The 18,442-nt window shown below is 39.8% G+C and overlaps 1 protein-coding gene across 3 annotated transcripts; it reads left to right on the forward strand.

The window, feature by feature from the left end:
* Positions 1-1,771: 1,771 nt before the first annotated feature.
* dync1li2 (dynein, cytoplasmic 1, light intermediate chain 2) lies at positions 1,772-17,292 on the forward strand. 3 transcript variants are annotated; one of them, XM_037096823.1, is made up of 13 exons: positions 1,772-1,924; positions 2,727-2,800; positions 3,214-3,330; positions 3,453-3,683; positions 8,653-8,816; positions 10,059-10,152; positions 10,322-10,457; positions 10,600-10,711; positions 10,811-10,870; positions 11,569-11,613; positions 11,746-11,863; positions 12,764-12,892; positions 13,756-17,292. In XM_037096823.1, exons 1-13 carry the CDS (start codon positions 1,839-1,841, stop codon positions 13,866-13,868), a joined length of 1,479 nt encoding a protein of 492 aa, XP_036952718.1. In that variant the 5' UTR covers positions 1,772-1,838; the 3' UTR covers positions 13,869-17,292. The 3 variants fall into 3 exon arrangements, with proteins under 3 accessions (XP_036952718.1, XP_036952720.1, XP_036952719.1); XM_037096825.1 differs by having other exon boundaries at positions 13,761-17,292; XM_037096824.1 differs by having other exon boundaries at positions 12,767-12,892.
* The last annotated feature ends 1,150 nt before the right edge of the window (positions 17,293-18,442 follow it).

The raw sequence follows: 18,442 nt of genomic DNA on the forward strand, positions 1-18,442 counted from the left end.
TTATCACCGAGGCTTGACATGATCTGACTGTACAGTATATGTTGATAAAGACAAAGCAACATGTGCTTAATAAGTTGGTACATACAGTTAGTTAGTTGACTTAAAAAATCAATTGTCCATGCATAAAGCCTTTGGGGTTGAAGAAGATTAATAATAATAAAACAATTATTAAGAAATGTAAAACTGTAGTCAGTGTTACAATTGGCATTGGTGTTGTATCACCATACTGTTGATAGGTCCCACAAAGCCTTAATTTAGTATGGGGAAGATTTGTTTCATGACAATATCTATGAATGCTTCTAAAATAATGATATCTTGCCCATTAGATTCAGTGTAATGCAAGGAACTCTACAGACAAAGCTGTTAACATGAACAACCCCAGGTTTAAGAGTTAAAGGCCTGCAGTGAATCACTTTAAAATATATGACTTACACGCATACCAAACCAGCGCACAATGCCTGTACTTCTATAATCATTCCTGACCTTGTTAAAACATCTTTTAACTTGTTCTTGAATCACTGACCTTTTTGTTTAACTGTATCTATGGATACCTTCATGGTATGTGTTTATTAGACTGCTGGGCAACCATGACACCCATTCAAAACCCACTTTCTTCCTTTTACTTGCAAGTGGTGGAGATTGGCAGAAGAAGTATGAATGTACTTTAAAGAGGAACTATGAGGATTCAGTTTTAGAGAAGAAATGCTAACTCAGAATTTTAGGAAAATAAGGCCTCCAGAACAGTGTTTGGAACTAAAAAGGTGGCAGGGTCCACCACACACAAACAAAGTAATTGTGTTGTCCTTTAAAGGTGCACTATGTAGTTTGAGGAAATACATTTTATTAGAGGAAAAATGTCTTCATCGGCTGTTTTCTTTATGCCTAGATGAGCTAAATATACAAACTAATTTTGTTTTCATGGCTGAATAAACTGAGTAAACAAAGGACAACATGATTTCATACTGTTCTATTTTGTTTATATTTGGTGGACCCCGCCACTTTCTGGTTTCAAACAGTGTTCTGGGGACCTTGCTTTCCTCTGAGAAAAGCTTGTTTATTCAGTTATGGAAAATATCAATATTTGTGAGTTTGTATCATTGAGTCATTATTATTGTTGGTATTAAATTTCTGAGTTTGAATTTCTTCTCCAAAACGTCACAGTGCACTTTTAAGGTCAGTTTGTTTATTCCGTGTATTCTGTCATGGAATTGAAGACAGTTTATTTATGTAGTTTGTTTGGGGATGAAAAAAAAAATAGTCAAAAAACTTTCTCTTCTGATTAAAATATATTCCACTCAAAACACAGAGTGCACCTTCTTTCCTCAAAATCATAAAGTTGTACCCATCTGGACCAGTTTCCTGTTGAAGTTTAAGACTTAAAGGGTAAATCCACTCAAAACACAAATCACAGAAACCTGCATTATGCTCTGGGCTGAAACACGTTGGAGTTCTGGCCACAAGGCAAATGTTGATATCACACAGTGTCCTCCATCAGCTGCTATGACATCACCTATTGGGATGTGGCCAAGAGGTTCTGCTTGATTGTCTCAACCCATGTTTCAACCACAAAAATAGCCTACACGCCTAAAACAGTTTATACATAATTATTATCTCATTGAGTAAAACAAGCATTTATTTTCTCATAAGAAGCATTAAAGAGGTCAATAAAACTACTTTGTACCTTCTTTACTGCGCATCGGACGAGCAGAGTTGGGTCCAGGGTGTCGGCGCGACGTCACGGTCAATAAATCTAACGCACCCCTGGCTACTTGGAGGGAGGGCGGTGCTAGTGGTGCCCAAGAAGCAGGGCCTTGCCTTTGTGGTTGTAGAAAGAGAAGATGGCTCCCGTTCTGGAGAAACAGCTCCCGGGCGCAGCCGGGGCAGGCGACAACAACAACGAAGACGAAGAAGGACAAAACCTCTGGCAAGTGCTGCTGCTCTTTTAAACGACTCCATGTCTGTCGTGGCCCTTCTTGGAAAATGACAGCCGTAGTGGTTCTTGCCTTGTCACTGCCGGTCGCTAGAATCATTCACCGGCCCGGCTAGCAGTAACATTAGCTAGCGGTAACTGAAGCTGGGCGGTCAGTGTGTTAGCTAACGTTACTTGTGTTAGCAGCTCGGCTAACGTCAGTTATGTTAAATGGACTGACGTCTCTGCTGATTAACTAAGCATTATCACGTTTTATTAACACAAGGGGGATTTGTTGAATGATCAGTCAAGTTTGAGACAGCCATTCATACTGTCAGGGGCTTTAGCTGTTAGCCGACGTTAAGACAACACCTATATACCAACTAGCTCCTTTTATGCAGGATACAACAAGCTAACAGGAACGTAAACCTTCACAAGCAAATACCGTAACCGACTGATTGTTGGTAGAAAAATAATGTTGGTTTTAGTTAGAGCTTATCATTGGGAATCGTACATTTTATGAGGCTTCATTTTATGGATTCATGTCCATTGCTAGCTACTTATTTCTAGCTTACCGGTCAGTGCAGATGACTTATCATTTCCTGTTTTTTTTTTTTTTTTTTCCCGTGTTGTCGTGGACACATCACTGGTCATACAGAAACAGTGTAATTGTCTCCTCTATCATCGTGAGTTGAGTAATATTAGCAGACCATACTGTTTTGGTAGCAGCGTTTGTTTTTCAGGTGGGTAGCTGTCAATGTGCCACTTGACTTTGTGTCTGTTTTCCTCAATGTGTGTGTATTGTTGTTTCTTGTAGGACCTCGATACTGAGTGAAGTTTCAACTAGATCAAGTTCAAAGTTGCCATCAGGAAAAAACATCCTGGTATTTGGTAAGTGTGTGAAAATCTCCCCTCTGCAGTGTTTGCAGTTTATTTGTGATGGTCAGCCCTGAGGGAAGTGAAGGGCCCGCAAACTGCAAAACCACGCTGAACTCACAAAGGCGGTTCATTTCACTTTAAAACCTTTCTGTATTTTAAAACAGCTCTGTTTCTTCCCACACGCTTTTAAGGAAGACATAATAGACATGAAAGTCTACTTGGGTGTGGTAGTATTTATGTGGGTTGGCCCTTCAGAAAATGGGAGAAATACTGCTGTTGAACAGAGAAATGTGTTTGAAAAGCTTGGCAGCCACTGACAAGCATGAGTTACTGCATTGGAGATAGAAAGATTGAAGATTAATATGAATGCTACTAATGATAATGAATAATGTCAAATGTAAGCTGATGAATAAACTGTCTTGCAGGTGAGGATGGATCAGGAAAAACGTCACTTGTGGCCAAACTTCAAGGAGCTGATCACAACAAGAAAGGGAGGGGACTGGAATATCTGTACTTAAATGTCCATGATGAGGACAGAGATGGTAAGTTTACCACCTGTAACATCTCTGTGCTTGTTTTAAAGCAGTAGCCTCTAAAAAAATAAAACAACAATTGTGTTGCTTATATGTCTATGTCTTATCACATTTTGTTGGTTTCTTTGCAGACCTTACTCGCTGCAATGTGTGGATCCTGGACGGAGACCTATACCACAAAGGCCTGCTTAAGTTCGCTGTTTCAGCGCAGTCACTACCTGACTGTTTAGCTGTGTTTGTTGCGGATATGTCACGGCCCTGGACCATCATGGAGTCGCTGCAGAAATGGGCGAGCGTACTGCGTGACCATGTGGACAAGCTCAAGATCCAACCTGAGGACATGAGAGAAATGGAGCAGAAGAGTAAGTAGTGTTTTAGTTTATCTATTCATAGGTTACTTGCATTGTGGATGGGAGCGAAATGAAACCTCCACTTTAGTAAATATTCAGTGATTTATGTGTTCCAATTTAAAAACACAAGGCCAGAAAATTTCCCCCTTAGCAATTTCTATAAAACGATTTCCCTCCCCCTCTGGACCTAGCTCCAAACTATGCATTTTTTAAAGTCTGGTTTAGATCTGGTTTATCTTTGTTCTACTGTTCAAAATGATCCCTAAATCAGAATGTGTAAATTGTTATCACATAGCTGGCCTGTTCCCTTGTTGAGCATTGGGTCAATATAAAGATGACCATAAAAGGATTAAAGGAGTGGTCGGTGTGCGTTAATTTGCTATGAATTCGTTAAAGTAGAGTGTTGGTTAAGATTGATACGACTCAAGAGAGGACGATAAGAAAAAAAGCACTCATAGAAGGAGCCTGAAGCATCCCAGTGTGGAAGCAATGGTAGCCTTACATAATAAGAGCAAGACTCCTCGCTGCCTGGCTGCTGGGAACAAGGAAAGATTGGTCCCTGGCTGCATAGCATGGAAGGCAAGCGCTGTGTAACATTACACATTGTCACGGATGTTTCTAGGTCATCATCAGAGAGGCCCATGATCCTCAGCTGCGTGTTCTTGCTGGAGGCGAGTTCTGCAGATCAATGAATGTAATGCACTCAGATGTTCTCCTGTTAATTTTAGATCGGGTCATCTCTTGCTTATGAACAGTTTGAACAGTTCTTTTGTTTTTGTAGAGATCCTTGCTTTCGAGACAACTTAGTTCAGCTGGCAGGGTTTTACAGAAGCTTCCTCTATGCCTTGACATTTGCTTGCTGCCTTTGCAGGTCTGAAATGATTTACTGCAAAAAAGTCAAATCGTTTAATCAGTGCAGACGAATATGACAGAACAGGTTTAAACATGCTTTGACATACAGCATGGTAATACAGTGACAAGTACTAACAAGTAGTCTAATGATCTGCTGGCAAACATGTGAAAAAGAAAAGAGAAGTGGTAGCCAAGAGATGACTCAAGCACATTGTTAAATACAAACACATTAAGTGGGTAAAATGACTTTTAATTGGTTCACATTTTCAGTTTGTTTTACTGGCTTATTTCAGTTCAAGCCGCTGTAACAGATAAGCATAGGTGATTTTAATACAGTGCAGTAGAAAGGAACTGCCTGGAAGTTATACATTATAGCTTGTGTTCCCCAAACATAGGCTTGCAGCTACATTACACATAAAGTGCAGTCGTAGTGTTTTTCTGTGTACTTGAGGAGTCCTCTCAGTTTGGTCAGTTGTTTGGGCTTGGCGTTAAATCTGTTTGTCAGATTTACAGGTCCTCCTACTTAACAGTTTGGCCCCACCCACTGACATGGTCAGATTTCCCGTTTAGCTGAGCCATGTCATCCAGATAAATCATCTTCCACTCTGTCTGTGGTGATGTCAGCAGCAGATTGGTAAGACCTGGTCAGATTATTTGTGGATATGAGTGTGTGAGTGAGGGAGACAGGCTGACAGACAGACTGGAAGTTTGTGTATGTGTGTCAGTGGCTGTTGTCCAGGGAGTCTTGCAGACGTCTTGCATCATTGTTCCCTCCCCTCCCGGCAGCAGCGTCAGGGAAAGGAAGGAGACGTAAACTGAGTGGGTCTGAATGCAGTCAGTGGGCCGGACGTTCTGACTCCTGTTGTGCTGTAACTGAAGAAGGCTGGCTGCTGGAGTCCTCTCAAGTCAAATTACAGGATGAGCCTATTGCTGATGGGACCACACGTTTAAATGGGAAATATTTAACTCTTAGTCTTCTGTGGTACTGATGACACAAGGATTTTTTTTTTTTGTTGGTAGCTACAGTATCTGACTAGTGTCTAGGCAAATATGTTGGGTATTTTGTGTTGACTCTACATCTTTTAGGAAAAAGGTTTGGCAGCTGTAAAACATGTTTGAGGCATTAACTAGTAAACAGTTTGAGACCGATTTAAAAGTTAATAGCCAGTAAACCCAAATGTTCTTATGTGGCCAGTAAAGACAACTTTAAATCATACAAAAACAATTATGCAATAAGGATCTTAATGATTTAAGTGAAATGTTGCTGATTTTCTGCCAGTATTGTATCATTACAATACGGGTATTATGTGCAAGTGAACAATGTTTAACTAATCTCCACCTTACTTGCAACCAACCAGAGCTCCCCACTTACATATTAGTCATCAGATGGGCTTTTGCTGGGTCTAGAGCTGTTGTCTCAGCTACTGATTATACTTCTGCATTTTTTGAATGTTTTGAATGTTCACTTGCACAGTATGGTATTGTTTTTCCAAAGATGACAGCAGAATCATTCAATCATAGTGAACCATTAACTCCCAATCAAACCCCTTACCCCAACCCTTACCTTCTTGGTTTGACATCAAGAACACGATTGCTACAATTGAATGAACAAATATGACTTTCATCCTTGGCCCTGTTTGGAAATACTTTGGATTTTGGTCAGTAGACAATAAAAACACAGGAGCCTCGAGATAAAGTTGTATGCAAGCTATGTAAGCTACAGTTAGCTTACTATTTCACCACTAGCAACATGAGGGCACATCTTGAAGATGTGCACCCAAATGAGCATGCCATGATGGAACTCCAACTAAACAGCCACGTCTCGACTCATATCATTCACCATCTTCATGGTATGAAATTGTTTATTTAAATCAGTATGCGCATAGAGGGGGTTGGGGGGGGCGGCGAGAGAGAGCGTCTATGGTCTTAAAAGTTTTACTTTTGTATTGGCCATTAGTTCATTTACTTATTTTGAAATGTGCAGGTATGTTTTCAAAGACATGTTAAAGCCGAAATAAAAATACCTATACAAGTAGTGATGTCAAGTTGTATTAGTTTGTCCTCCTGTTATTGACATAATGTCTAAATATATATATTTGAATGGTTTGAACCTCTGTGTTTTTTTTTTTTCTTTCTTTTTTAGAGGAAATATTCAAACGTCATTTTGGAGCAATTTTGACAGCCCTAATCCTTGGGGAGAAAAGTCTGTAACAAGAGAGGGGTGACCCTGCAATGCCTTTTTCTTGCCTAAAATGAAGCAGAAACATTTTAATGTGCGGTTGTATTAGCTGTATTACTAGAAATTTTGTGAGCAGGCAACTGCCTTTTTTTGCTGTAACACAGACAACTAAAGCCAAGTGTCAAACAACTCGCAGTACGTCACTGACCAACATGTAGTTGTGTAGTTTGGAGCAGTGTGCTTTTTTAAATTTAAGGTTTTCTTCCCTCTACTGATAACCAAAGCCCTTTTTCTCTCTTTTCATTTGTCATGTTATACCAGTTTCAGGAATATTTTCTACTATCTTTTGACTGCATAGACGGTGAAATATTTCCTTAATGAAGGTTTAGGTTTCAAGACTTAAAATATGGTACATTTGATTTAATGAAGACTGAACTGTCCTTGATTATGTGTGCCAGTGCATTCTGACCTCACCTTTGTTTGTGGAACAGATATACAGGTCTTAGTGGGGCAAAGTCTGTCTGTCTTCACTTTCTATTTTAAAGGGATACTCCACCCAAGATCTCTCTTTATAGGATCACATACCCGCTGTAAGTTTGATAACTACACAATGAATATGGTCTCTCACCTGTTATTCATTTATTAGATCCCCTAGTTGTGTGTCATCTCAAGGTCCAATAGGCCTCCTGTGTAGCTTTTAAGACTCTGCACTGAAAATGATTAGATGAAAGTCTGACTTCTTAAAGTCATTCAAATTTTTGCCAAATTGGGTTCAGATGTCCTCTGTATAAAAACCTCAGCAGGAGAGGAAGTACCAAATATTTTTATGATTCTAACTTTTGGGTGTTGTAACATCATGTTAAATTCCTGCCTTTAAACTCTAATATACATACTCCACCCCTTTTGTGTGTATGCACTGGATTTGTGTAATCCTATGTCCAAGAAGGGTTCCCTTTTAGATTGCTTGGAACACATGTTCTTGCCCCATATACTAAATCCTGTGTTTAAAAGTAAAGGAGGCTCAAAACAGCGAGTCAATCTGGCTTTGTGGGCTGTCCCCAACTGCATTCCCGAAGCTCCTGAGGAAGTAGGCCAAAGCTTCCTGCATATAACCCTCCCAACTACCACCACCTCTTCCTCACACCACAGCCCTGTGAATGTCTTGACAACTGGGGAAGCAAAATAGTAAAGTTAAGGATGCCATTTTTTATATCTTTTTCTACCTTTCACCCAAGGCTTGTTATGTAACTGGAGATGTATCATCACCAATGATACTGCACTATATATCAGTAATGACTGCTTAATGTGTATGTAAGTTTGGATTTTTTTCCGACAGGTATTTGGCAGAAGTGCGCATATGTTTATATGCCACTAAAATCTACCCCATGATCTAATTTCAGCAACATAGTTTGAGGCTGAGCACAACATTTTACACTGCACTGTAAAACCAAGTTTATAATTCCACATCAGGGTGTTGCAGAGGTTACGAGTGGCTTAGTTCCCTTGCTTTATGTGTTTCTATTGCCAGACACTTTTTTTTTTCTTTTTTGTTAGCCATGTCAACAACTTTTTGCACATAACCTGGTGTGAAAACTATTTGGGGGATAGATATTTTTATTGGGTAAGAGGAAGGTCTACAAAAGCACTGCTTTGCATTGATTTTCTTTTATTTATTTATACCCACTGGTACATGGTCAGATGTCCTTTCATTTGGGATTTTCTTATGAAAGAGCAAATGTTCTTTTTAGTGATTTATTGTGAACCAGGAAGCCAGTATGATAGAAAACAAGGTACACGAGTATGTGAGACCAAACATCATCATTAACAAAAGAGGGCAGATAAAGACATTGGAAACATAACTAATCTTAATTTGTATTGGGCTTATCTGGAGTTGTATGTTTTTGTTTTTACTAATGTTTTAATCTCTAACTCCTTTTGTCTTTCCACTAGTGGTGAAAGCGTTTCAGGAGTATACAGAGCCGGAGGATGCCACCCCAGCCTCCCCACAGAGACGGGCCCCGACAGCAGGGGAAGACGAGGCCGTTGTGCTACCACTTGGGGAAAACACACTCACACACAACCTGGGCATTCCAGTGCTAATAGTTTGCACAAAGGTAAACACTTACTTAATACATACAATATATACAATACAATACCTAAACATGGTGATGCAGTATGACAATATTGTTCTATTTACTGCAAATAAGAACAACCTGTCCTCACACAAAATGAGCACTGTTTTATATAACTATCTTGCTAGCCTGCTGGTACCTTTCCTTGCTAAGCTTTGAGTTGCATGAGGTGAAATGGCACAGAAAGCCTCCTTTGACACCTTGACAGAAGCCCCCACTGCTTGTTTCCTCTGATAGGTTCTTGAATTATCACCATGTGAGGCACAGACTTTATGTAGAGTCAGTCCAAACCAATAATGATACATGTGCATTAGCAGCAGTTTTATGTTGTGCTTATATAAGGCAGCTTCCTCTAATGAAAAGCGGCCATTATACTTACTTGTTAACCCTCCAGGCAAAGGCTAGCACTGGAAAACACAGTGCAGTCATCAGCAGAGTTTCACATGCTAGCTGTGACCAAAAAATGGTGAATGTGCCTTTTTTTATGTGAGGTGCTTTTGTTTAGCCCTTCTCAGGGGGAAAAAGTGCTCTGCTTGGCAGAGGGAGACATTCTTCAAGGCCATTATTTGCTATATAGCTCTTCACCTTGTCTATAGATGCAGAATTCTATATACTTTTGATTGTAAAACTCTGCTGGTAGTCTTCTTCTAACCTTTTTTTTTTGGGGGGCGGATTATATTTATTGGATTTTTACTCTTACCTTGACATATACATTAATGAGGGATTGCATGCCCACATTCTCCTTCTCACCTTGTCCCTTCTGTCATGACTAATCATGGAAGAGTAGAGAAAGTAGAGGTCATCATCTTGGGATTCATGCCAGGTTGTAGCTGAGGCTCAGCAGGCAGCACATCAAAAATCTCTTCCCAGAGCCTTCCAAGGACAAGTTTGCAACCATGTCCTCAGAGCAATAGTGTTTTGAAGGTGTCCTTCCTTCTAATCCTCCCCAACTCCTGCGTCAGTCATTTACTCTCACTGATCTGTTTACATTTCTGTGCTGTGAATAAATTCTTAGCACAGTTATATTTCACTGGGCACTTATAAGAGAGGGAAAAAAGCACCACTTGGATGGGTGTGAATATATGCACGTCAAAACTGTCTCTCCCAGTCAGGCTAAAATTGTAATTGCAATGTAACCTTGTCTGTTTGTTTGAATTCTAGCATTTTATTGTCTATGCAGTTCAAATATTTATCTTTTTCTACTCTCAATCCCTAATTCTTCAGTGCGATGCAGTCAGCGTACTGGAGAAAGAGCACGACTACAGAGAGGAGCACTTCGATTTCATCCAGTCCCACATCAGGCGATTTTCCTTACAGTGTATCCTTTTAATTAATTGCTATTCATTGTAATTAAACACTGACTGTTTGACTGGATTGGCCGTACATCAGGATTTTCTATATTGTCTTTAATATTCTGTTGAATGTAATCACCTTATATACATTCATGTCACAATCCGATGGCTTGCTGCCTTAACTGACTTTAACAGATGGAGCTGGCCTGATCTATACCTCAGTCAAAGAGGAGAAGAACATGGACCTGCTTTACAAATATATAGTACATAAGATGTATGACTTCCAGTTCACCACACCTGCCTTAGTGGTGGAGAAGGATGCAGTGTTCATGTAAGTGAGGCTTCAGCTGGTTTTATACCAAAACCCAGTTCTTATTTTTATTCCAAGTAAAATACTTTAAGTAATTAACTATTACAGAATTTATGTCAATTTGCCCAGTGAAGTTAAACTGTCCCCCCCCCCTTTCTTCCAGTCCATCTGGATGGGATAATGAGAAGAAAATTGGGATTTTGCATGAAAACTTCACAACAGTCAGACCTGAAGATCCATTTGAAGACTTTATCACAAAGCCTCCAGTGCGAAAGGTATGGCAGTGCATGACAGCTCAACTTTAAAATGTGGCATTACTGTCCAAAACTACCAATTGAATAACCACATGCCTTCTCCTGGACTCTTCTTCACAGCTGGTTCATGACAAAGAGATATGTGCAGAGGATGAGCAGGTTTTCCTGATGAAGCAACAGGTATGCATCAGTCTTTCTTGCATATGTCATGATTTATGTCACCAGCTACTGACATTGACAGTGTGTCGGAAAATTCCATGTTGATTTTAAATGCAAGTTGCCAAAATGTCTACCCCTGATCAAAGTAGATAACATGGACTGATGTTTTGTTAATGATATGAGTGTTTGTGGTCACAAAAAACAGCTAAACTTTAGTGGACAACTTGAGGTCAGATCGTGGTGATCCTAAACTGTCTTTCACTATGAAATACATTTGCATACTTGACTCTTGTGCTGGTAAACATTTGAAACTTCCACATGGCAAGTAACATCATCTTCACTTCCTATTTTGTGGACAAAAAATACCAGAAAGGCAGGCTAAAAAAACATTGAACCAAGGCTTCAGCTTTACAGGTTAGAGAAGTGTTCAGTGTAAATTGAGGTTTCTTTCTGTATTGTCCTTCTAATCGTGGAATTCTAAATCAAAGTTTGTACAGGTGGTGATTGAAACTTACATTGCATACACTGTGGAGGCTTTCAAAATGATATAAGCTTTAAAATATGTATGTTTGACATTAGTTGTAGTGAAAGTCAACCATTTCTGTTAACAACATCCATTTTGACTCACTGCTTCCCTTTCGTATGCATAAGAACATGTTGCTGAAACCATGAACCCTTGAGTTACGACATTCACTTACAAAAATGTTTTTGTCCTTCAGTCAATGTTAGCGAAGCAGCCCGCCACGCCAACAAGAGGAGCAACAGTAAGTGTTTTGACACAACTCAAATGACAAACCATAGAAATGGTTTTTACTTTTTCTTTGCATGTCCTGTTTTGTCATTGTTGTATTGGTTTGGTTTGTGACCACAGTATTGTTTCGGTCTCTTTGTTGCAGGAGTCTCCAGGACGGACAGCCTCAGGGTCTCCACGGCCCGCAGGTCGTGCCGGCCAACCCACTGTGACCAGCGGCTCACCAATGGCTGCTGTCAAAAAGCCTGACCCTAACATGAAAGGTTAGAGGTTTTTTACAACTAATTACTTTTCTTGCCTGATTATTATGGTTCACACTCTATACTCTTCCACAGTGTTTTAATTTAATTCAAGATGTTTGAACCCCTGCAGTTGTTGCAGGGGTTCAAACATCAACATTCAACTGCTTTGATCACAGTCCTTTCCATTCCCCCTTTGATTCCTTTGGCTGTAATGAGAATAGCTTTTTCCTTAAGTGCAGCAATATTGCCCCCAAGAGGTAACAATGAAAATAATCCACATAACAATAGATTCCTGCGCCTCCTCCCAAGCTGGCCGCCCTTGAGGAGAAATAATGATTTTGTCTACATCATTAAGTACAGTAGGGGGCCGAGTGCATTCCAACTGAACACAACAGAAGGCTGGGTTGAACAAGATTTAATAGAGGCCAGTTCAGCTTTGCCTATTGTGGTTATGAATTCAAACATTGTTGCTAAAATCGCTTTTTTTAATTCTGTGTGCAATTCTCAATAAGGAAAGTTATGTTTATAGCAGCTGGATACACACTCTTCAGCTGTACCACCACATTTCTTTCTGATAAAGGATGCTTTGTGGACTATTTCCTTGTCCAACTCAAGGATCCTCAGATAAGAGGTGTCATATGCTGCACAGATTGTAAAGCCCTCTGAGAAAAACATTTGGTTTCAGGGTATAGCAAATGCCAGAGTGCACTACACCGCCCCTCACGGGTTAAAGAGCTTTGATCCTGAACTTTAGAAGATAAAGAAATTGCCTTTTTTTGATGAAACATGCCAGGATGTTATTTAAAAGAAATAAGAGTAAAAATATGTACAACTTATTAAAACCTCTATTTTCTTATCATAGGCAATTTTTGATTCAGAAGTCTCAGTAATGTGATTTTAAGCTCCATGTTTTTTCTGCAGCAGGGGCTGCCAATGAGGGAGTGCTGGCTAACTTCTTCAACAGCCTGTTGAGTAAAAAGACTGGCGCCCCAGGGAGCCCAGGAAGTGGAGCAGTTGGAGCTGGAGTGCAAGGGTCTGCCAAGAAAACAGGTACAACCCCTTCAAGTTCCCTCACCCGTCATCTCTCTCTGTTTTCAAACCTTCTTCCTTACAGGTTAGCGGAACAGTTCTCAAGCATTATTGTTGACTTGTAGCATCCTGTGTCTTGAGATCCATCTCAGAGCACAGACTGCATGCGCACTTAAGTGAAGACAAGAGGAGTTAGAAACAGTTGTGGACCATTTTGCTGTCTGGAGTTTTATCCCTGCAGCCTGAGAGAGAAGGTTAAAACAGGAGAAAAAGAAAGGTTGTCTTCTTTGACTGAACTTCTGAGACCTGAAGGAACTTGTCACAGGCCTGTATGCACCAAACTTTCAATCATAAGCGCCCTCATGAAACTAATGCCACTCACTCCATGTCATATCGCGCTGCTCTCTTGCTCAACTAATTATTTACCTATAATTTTACTTCAGTAACCTGTGCTGTTTTGCATGTAACCAGTTCTTATTTTCAGCTCCAGCACATGTTTTTTGTTATATTTGAATAATATAACAAAGTCAAATACTGTTTGTGAAATGGCTGAATGTACCCAGTGAAATGTTGAGGGGAAACCTCTCATAACTCATCTCTGTCTGGGACCACTGACTGATGGTTTTGTTCCAGCGCAGAACGGCGTTAACATGTTTGTGAGACTGAGCTGAAAGGATAATGCATGAGTATATGTCCCTTTGTCTGATGATTAGTTTTGCATGTGTGTGTTAACTGTGGCAGTGAGCCGCCGATTCCCAGCATGGGACCGCAACACTATCCAACCCCCATCCATCCGCTTGCTGGCCATAGAAAAAATGTTATTTATGAGTACACACAGACGCTACAGGAGATTACTTTGGACTTTGTCTCCTGTCTTTTCCAAGGGCAGAAGCCGGGTTTGACTGACGTCCAGGCCGAGTTGGACAGGATGACTCGCAAACAAGACTCCATGGTTTCAGCTAACAACATACCACCGCCAACAGAGAACGAAGCGTGAAAGCAACAAAAACAGCTGCATCGTCCACTGCAAAGATTACATATACATGCGAGCATAAAAAGAAATTGACCAAATTCCCAATGTCTATATCAGCCAGCACACACAGAGGTTGCACGAGAATGAGTTCAGTTGCTATCAGATATTTTGATGGTCTGGTGAGATGGGAAGAGAGAGAGCGATGATGAAGGTGTTTACGAGATGCTAAGTGCTGAAGGCCTGGCTTTATTTCTGTCCTCTCTTCCACTGTAAATGTAATTTTGTGAAGGGTGTCAGTTTATGGAAATATGTGCACACTCCCTGGCAGCCTGGTGTGCCGGGCTGCAGGCCCTCTGGTTTCTGGGGTATAACACCCTGCTGGTGGGTTTTAAAGAGTGGAAATTTTACTGCTCCTGTGGCCTCTGGTTCAGCTTATCTCATGGAAGGAATTTTGTTATGATTGGAAAGGTATTTAAACTTATATTCATTGAGAGAAGTAATTAAATACTTGCAAACATATGTAGTATGTAAAAAAGAAAAAACAAAACAAAAAAAAGATGTTGGATGTGATACTGATGTATTTATACAAAGTTCCTCCTTTTTATTTTATTTTGTGCACCATTTATCGGTTTAAGCAAAAGTCATCTGTTTTCACATAACATGTTAAAATGCCACTGACGTCATGACACTAATATGACAAGTCCAGATAGCTGATAGCATATCATATCATTTGCTCTAATCATTTCGAAGGATTCTGTAAATATAAATACAAAAAAAAATCTATTCAGGTTAACTTTGATTTTGTATAAAATGCAATTCTGTCCAAATTCTGAAAATAGCTTCTTTGATTAAATGAGACTGGTTGAGATTTGACAGGCATAGAGGGTGCAACATAATCGCTTCTTCAGCTACAGGTGTGTATATTCGGGGAGGGGGTTGGGCAGCATCTTTCCTACTATAACTCCTAAGTGCCTCGCACAGTTAGCTGTTTGTGTCATAGTAGAGGTGCTTGTCTGTGTAAGAGGAAATGCACTGTAGCACGATTGGTTAAAAGGTTTTTGTCCATTTCTTGTCATCCAAATAATTTATTTTGTTTTACATTTTTGTTAATGTACAACAACAACTGTGGTCTCTGTTATTTTTCAGAAATAAGATTTCTGTGGCCTAGCTGATGGTGTTCAGTAGAGCAGTAGATTGAATACCTTCATAAAAACTGTAAAGGCTTCTCATATTAAGAAGGAACAACATGATGGAAGTTTTGGGTCCATCAGACGAACACTCACTGTGGTCGAAACCACTCGCTCTGCAGCCAAAATACTCTCGCGATGATTTGTTGTGGTTTGAACAAGATGAGATGTTTTATCCTTCAGTGTTCGACAGCACTCTGTCCTTCTGGTTTCACGTGTTTGATTCTCGCTGTACTTTGCATGTCAGTTAAAACATTCCCAGTTTCTACATGAAGTAGCTGTAGGAACCACATCCCTATAGGAAACCTGGTTGTCCAGTCGGGTCTTTTTTGTTTTGCTCTCTCTCAGTGCCCATTTGAATCTACAACCTTTGCCTTCAATGTACAGCTAACAGTTTGTCACACTGGGCGCCCTGCCTTCACAGGAATGCTCCTAATTAATTGTGTGTCCTTAAGGGGTTGCTTAATTGTGTTATGTAATTTCTTTCTCTTTTTTTGCATACTGTACCATATCAAATATTATTTATGGTTCATGACACCATAATCTAATCAAAAGTGTACATTTTTCTTAAAACTGTATGCAAGGCCCTACTTAATCCTATGGATAGTGTATATGAGTAGCTTTCACAGAAGTACTGGCAAGAGTTAAGAGAGCAGCTATTTGCTATTGAAATAATGGCAAAAAAGGAAAACTGGAGTGAATTGGAACATGGAACCAAAGATGCATGTTAGTCAATATTTTCTGCTTTTATATTTTGTAATCATCCATAAGATTAACCAGTGGCCATTATTATTTTGTCCTACTCTTGCATGGAGCCCCTGCATTCCAAACTTCAGACCTGCCTATGAAGACTTGTTTTTGAATAACACCCTGTACAAAATGGTAGAAATGCCTTGCTCCACTCAACCATATCAAGACATACATTCAAGAGTTAAAGGAGAAATAATTGTGTACCTAAAGATTATGGTGAATCCTCTAAATTTTGTTTTCAATTAAGGTTATCTTCATTTAAAGAAAAGATTTGCTCTGTAAGGGAATTAACCACGTGACCATACTGGTGTACAGTCTACTGTATGCATGATTTGATTTGTTGTCAAAATGATGCTTCTCATCTGTTTTTGGATTTACTTTTGATCAGAACAAAGCTCTTATTGTTTTTATTTTTCCTTTTTATTTAATTATTTTTTTTCTCATCTTGTTTAATGACGGGGTGGAACGTGCCCCTGAGAGTCTGTTGCCGAAGTGGATGAAGCACAATTTGAGAACAGCCAGGAGCCGCACCGCCACATGTTGAAATAAGCACTTTCCCTGGGACACTTGTATCAATTCCCTTTTGGTACAGTTAATGATACAGAATGCATATTTTTCTTTTTTTTGCCTTTCTGCCTTTCTATTAGAACATTTAGTAAATGAACCTAGAAGTTAACCTACACAGCGAAACTTCATTATTTATCTACATTTGCTGCAGACGTTATGGAAGGTGCTCGTGGTGGTTAACTGTGGAATGGCCCCTTTCTTTTGGTGATGTACATTTGGAAATCATCATCATCACACCGTTTTGCTTAGGGATGTTTTTGGGACACCTCAAAGCAAATCAACCAAATACATTTCCATTTCTTTTACAGGTCTGTCCTTTTTTGCCCACAAAACGTACCCTCGTTTGTGTTTACATCCTACTTGGGCCTGTTTTCTTTTTGTTGTCAAATACGTTTTGTCCCAGACATTTTCTGTTTTTAAAATAATTGTAAAATGTCACTGTAACCTGATTGACCACACTGATATTTCCACATAAAAACATGGCCACGCTTGTTAAATTTGGCATTTAACTGATGGGAATGAAGTGCTCTCATGTTATTTGGTTTCAAAGTTGCTCTTGCTCTTTGTAAAGATCGGTTGTCGCTCCCAAGAATGAATAATGAACAGATGTTGTAACTTTTGTATTCAAGCGTCAGTTGAAAGTGACTGCCTTGTCACATCCTAACTGAATTGCCTTTGACCACTATCAACAGTCTACGTCTATATATGAGACTTTGAGCTTCTGCTTCCAGTCCTTTTGTATTCAGGATATCAAGACATTGTAAGCACATGGCCGGCTGCACTTCTGTGTCCTGAATGAATTCAGAAGTTTGATTGTATGACTTTTAACACAATTCTGTAGCCTCTAAGCTGCCATGTGGACACTTTTGCTTCTTACACCGACAAAAATAAGGAAAATGTTTATCAGACCCCTGGCTTCAATAAAACCAAGAATCCAAACTTTGTTCGACATTTCACATTTTTGTGTGTCTGTGTATGCAATGTTTGATTAATCGTGTTTTCAACAAAATACTGAACGTTGTGAGAACGGAGCATTTCAAAACAATTTATCCACAAGAGCACCACATGGAAGCACATAGCAATATGAAATAGTGTTATTGAGTTACTGACACTGGTGCTGATTACTCCATTAAAAATGGAAATATAAGCACTCAATGACACTGTCAGTAAAACACAAAGATTGCAAGTATGGCAGAGATTAAAAGATTTTAAATAGAAATTCATGTGGACTCCCTTTGCTTTTTATACACAATATGTCTCAAACAACACATTTTATTGGCTAATGCATTGCTGAGGAAATGCTTTGTAATGGTAAATCTACCCACTGTACATTTTAGACAAGCCTTTGGATGAGATAGAGGGGGTGACATGCATCAAAGGGCCACGGGTTGGACTTGAACCCTGGGCCACTGCAGCAAAGACAAGGCCCCAATACATGGGACTTCCACTCTACAACTGAAATAGATGGGGACATGTTTTAAAATGTAAAAAATAATAAGTGAAATGGCTTTGGACAGTTTGTCTGGCAGAAGCTGAAAGAAGCTTAAATCCTCACTATAGTTGCTAAACTAAAGGGTTGTCTGTCTCGGGTGAATGTACATACTGCCAGTCAACTCAGTTTGGGATCTCGGGGCTTCCTCAGACTTGGACTATGGAGGTTTTTTGTTTGTTTGTTTTTTACATTTTAAAACATGTCCTCATCCACATCAGTTGTTCAGGACAGTGTTTCAATGCTGTTGCTCTGTGAGGATCCCAAACTGAGTTGACAAGACATTTTTTTAAACCCATTTCAGACAGGTGCTTTCTAACACTTGGTGAAGATTTTGGCACCAAGAAAAGAGACGGGACGAAAAGACGATGACTGAAATCAAGCAGAGCAACTGTATGGACTCCAGACATAACTGTACTTGATCCACCGGCATCACAAGCAGATATCGGCACCACTACATTAAAGAAAAAATGCTGTTCTGGTTGCAACAAGCAGCCATCAGACAGACTTCGAGCACCTGTAGCCATCTGCTATCACCTAGGCAGCCCTGTAATACCACTAAACACCAGCAGGGGGCAGTAAGTTACAGGGAGGCGCAGTGTGTT

This window comes from Acanthopagrus latus, chromosome 4 (assembly GCF_904848185.1).
Source record: "Acanthopagrus latus isolate v.2019 chromosome 4, fAcaLat1.1, whole genome shotgun sequence".
Classification (NCBI taxonomy): domain Eukaryota; kingdom Metazoa; phylum Chordata; class Actinopteri; order Spariformes; family Sparidae; genus Acanthopagrus; species Acanthopagrus latus.